The sequence below is a fragment of the Notothenia coriiceps genome, unplaced genomic scaffold (genome assembly GCF_000735185.1).
Source record: "Notothenia coriiceps isolate Sejong01 unplaced genomic scaffold, NC01 NC01_scaffold00031974, whole genome shotgun sequence".
Classification (NCBI taxonomy): domain Eukaryota; kingdom Metazoa; phylum Chordata; class Actinopteri; order Perciformes; family Nototheniidae; genus Notothenia; species Notothenia coriiceps.
In genome coordinates, this window is record NW_011364675.1 from 1 (window position 1) to 3665 (window position 3665).

General features: G+C 43.4%; 1 protein-coding gene across 1 annotated transcript; it reads right to left on the bottom strand.

Moving 5' to 3' along the window:
• Nucleotides 1-1386: 1386 nt before the first annotated feature.
• pdrg1 (p53 and DNA-damage regulated 1) lies at nucleotides 1387-2775 on the bottom strand. The gene is made up of 4 exons (XM_010788643.1): nucleotides 2625-2775; nucleotides 1905-1974; nucleotides 1725-1799; nucleotides 1387-1592 (listed from the first exon to the last, which is right to left on the bottom strand). The coding sequence occupies exons 1-4, from the start codon at nucleotides 2706-2708 to the stop codon at nucleotides 1387-1389; spliced, it is 435 nt and encodes a 144-aa protein (XP_010786945.1). The 5' UTR covers nucleotides 2709-2775.
• Nucleotides 2776-3665: the final 890 nt, after the last annotated feature.

Here is a 3665-nt window from a genome sequence, read left to right on the forward strand (position 1 = left end):
TTTCTCCGCGATCCTAACTCGTCTATTTCCAGCGTTCAGGGAGCTCTATGCAAGTCAATGGGGACTCCCTGTTAGGCCCCTGCCCCACGAGGACGCATACGGCAAAACGCATAGGATTAACGCAATCGCAAAAAAGCTTCCGTCCACTCGCAATATTCACCGGATAGTGTCTGTCCACACGAGACAGCTCCGTTTAGCTCCAACCGCTGGAGAAGCTGCAGTACATATGCCTGAGCCTGTACGTGGCGCTGTAACTTCCTCCACAAAAGCAGCGAAGAAGCATGGTTGTCATGGTTGCCCTTCTGTTTATTCTCCGCGGTGGGAGCCGGGCAGAGTTTTTCACCAGTCAACGTGTATTAAAGTTTTAATCTTCCGGACAAAATTATAAAAGTGCCGGTCAAAGGTCTTCTTTGTTATTTATTGAGCTTTAAAACAAATGAATAACGACTCTATATAATATAATAATAAAATACACGGAGCCTCTCTTTTTCCTCCCTCTCTTCTGACAGCGTCAGTGTCTGTCTCATGCAGCAGCTGATCCAGTAATGAGTGACCCGGCCGACAGTAAAAATAAAACATATTTATAACTAGTTTAGGTAGTTTGAGAGGTAATTAAAATAGCTAAGGGGGATGATCTGACTTGAAGTGTGTGTTTTGCTCCGTTCACCGCTGAATCACAGCGGGAGGAGCTGCGTGTCTCCGTCCTGTCAGATTAGACTTCACTCGCGTTTATGTCCATATCGAGAGAAAGATAAATAATCTGAATTCAGTGTGCAGTTTACTTTGACGCGGGGGTGAGCAGCAGAGGTGGGGTTTAGCATACTCAGCCCGACTCAGCCTGGTTGTTCCTGGCCCTAGAACCACGATTTTATGGGGCCGGAAAAACTGTGAATTAGGACCCGCTAGCCGGTACTAGGCCAAGTGGAAACGCAACCAAAAACGGGCCCCGCACGGCTCGGCACGCTTAAAGCGAGCTCTGCGCTGCAGTGGAAACGCGCCATTAGTTTCTATGTACCACCTCACACACAAATGTGACTGTTATGGCACATTTCCACTACACGGCCTCGCTCGGTATGGCTAGGCCTCGTTAGGACTGGCTCACTTTATGCTGCGTTTCCATTACAGTTTAGTAGCTGTGCCATAACTATAGTAACGCAGTGTAGGCGGAGCCGTGACGTCATCTTCAATGAGAACCACAGAAAAACAACATCAGCCGTTAGCTGTTAGCCCTCAGAGCTCACAGCTCCTCATATCTGTTCAGAAACTAGACAAAAGTTAAACACACAGACGTGTATTACAATTAAATCACGGTCAAATATGTTCATTTTGTTGTAGTTGTAGCCCCCTTGCCAGCGATTCTCTCTAGTTTAGCATACTCAGCCCGACTCAGCCTGGTTGTTGGCCGGGAAAGAACCTCGATTTTATGGGGCCAGAAAAAAAGTATCCTCTCAGCATTAAGTGAGAAAGTGTATTCTGTAAAAGAGTCACAGGGCCAGAGGGGGGGCAGGTACCTTGCAGCTCATTCAGACGGTTGACTTTAGCTTTCAGTCCTTTACGAAGCTCATTTATCTCCTTGTCCAGCTGCTCTTGGTCTACAGGTGACAAACAAACTGTTCAGGATGAAGTTATGTATCCACAATATGTGCACCACAGATATATTTATATTCAAATACATGATATTCAGTATCTGGTCAATTTTGATTTCCAAATTCCCTTTTTCTTACCTTTCTGAATCATCTCTCTAGTCTTCAGTTTGGGAAGTTTGAGGAACATGTTTCCGAAGCAAATCTTCACTTTCTCTGCAAATGACATCAGTTTTGATTCAACATCGATACTCATGTCCACAGCGAGTTTTTGTATACGACCTCCCTAACATCATGAATGTTTGAGCCCAGATGTCTCACCCGTGTCCTCTGTCCTCAGCGCGCTCAGAGCCTCTCTGTTCCTGTTCCTCCTGCTGTCCAGCTCCACCACCTGTAACATCAAGTTAGAAACTTCCTCTGGTCATGTGGAGCTTAATAATTACACACACATTTAGTGTAAAATAAACATTTAACAGTGAAACTGCTGTAATATTGCAATGGGTCCAGCGATGCCAATATCGCTGTATGGTCCGTGCTCCCTGCGTGCTGATTATCAAATCAAGTGCTCCCTAAACCAGCTTTGATAACACTTGAATGCATAAATAATTATAAAACATATCATATATTATTCTTAAATGGACCAATCTGCACAATGACTACATGTTGATGATAATACTTTTCTACTTTTACTTGAGTAACATTTTGAATGCAGGACTTTTACTGTAACAGAGTATTCCTACACTCTGGTACTTCTACTTTTACTCAAGTACAAGATCCGAGTACTTTTTCCACCTCTGGATTTATGAACTGGGGTGGACTATTTATAAGAGACAGTTCCTATACAATGCAGTCAAATCAAGTGTCAAGCCGAATTGAATCTTCCAAGTAAAGTCATTTCTCCACCTGTTCCAGAACTCCATCTAACCTGTGATCTGTGATCGGACCCAGGCAGGATCACACCGTACATGTGGATGAAGAAAAACGCCCTGTGGACCACAGACAGGGCTAACATCCGGGTCCTGCGTGTCTGCTCTCAGTTACCTGCTGCTTGGAGCTGAGCACCTCCTCCGCAGCCTCCTCCACCTCCGTCAGGTGCTCCAACACTAGCTGCGACACGGCGTCCATGCTAGCTGCTGCAGTTAGCTGCTGCTCTTCTTCTTCTTCTTCTTCTTCTTCTTCTTCTTCTTCTTCTCTTGCTTTTGGCGGATTGCAAACAACTTAAAAAGGTGCATACCGCCACCTACTGTACATGAGTATGCATCATCACATCATTCCAACTCATTAACCTATGTTCTAATCAAAATAAAATACAAATAAATCAATAAATCAATAAAACCATTAAATAAATAAAACAAAACAAAACAAATCGATGTTCTTTCCTGACCTAATGTTAAATTCTTTTTCCTACCCCAGTTTCACTCAAGAATTTAAACAGTGCCTTTCTGGTAGCTTTTACTCCCTCTCCTTTTGTTCCCAAAACACCAACCACACTCCACTCCCTCTCTGCCTCTAAGACTTTAGCCTTTAATTGTTCTCTTTCCGCTTTATAGCTTTCACAATGTAACAATATATGTTCTACATCTTCTTTTACTGCACAGTTCCCACACTTGTTACTGTCACTTTTCCCCATGATATACAGCGTACTGTTCAAAGCCGTGTGATTTATTCGGAGTCTAGCCATCATGATTTCCTCCCTTCTGTTTCTTTCTTTATGAATATTAATTGTAATTGTATTTTGTACTTTGTGATAGTCCTTGCCTTTCTGGTCTTTCTCCCACCTTTTCTGCCAGATCTCCATCCCTTTCTTCTTAATGACTGCTTTTCCTTCTCCTTTACCAAGTTGAACTGGTAGTGTTATTTGCTTTTGTAGTGCAGTTTTTGCTAATCTATCAGCACACTCGTTCCCTTTCACCCCCTCATGTGCAGGCACCCAGCAGAACTGCAGATCTATGCCGCTTCTGTGCAGTCTTAACAGGCTATGATTCCGCTCTATGAGAATGTCTTCTCTAGTAGTTGTTGTTGATTGTATGCTTTGTAATATGGACAATTAATCTGTACATATAACCACCCTATCTGGTCTGA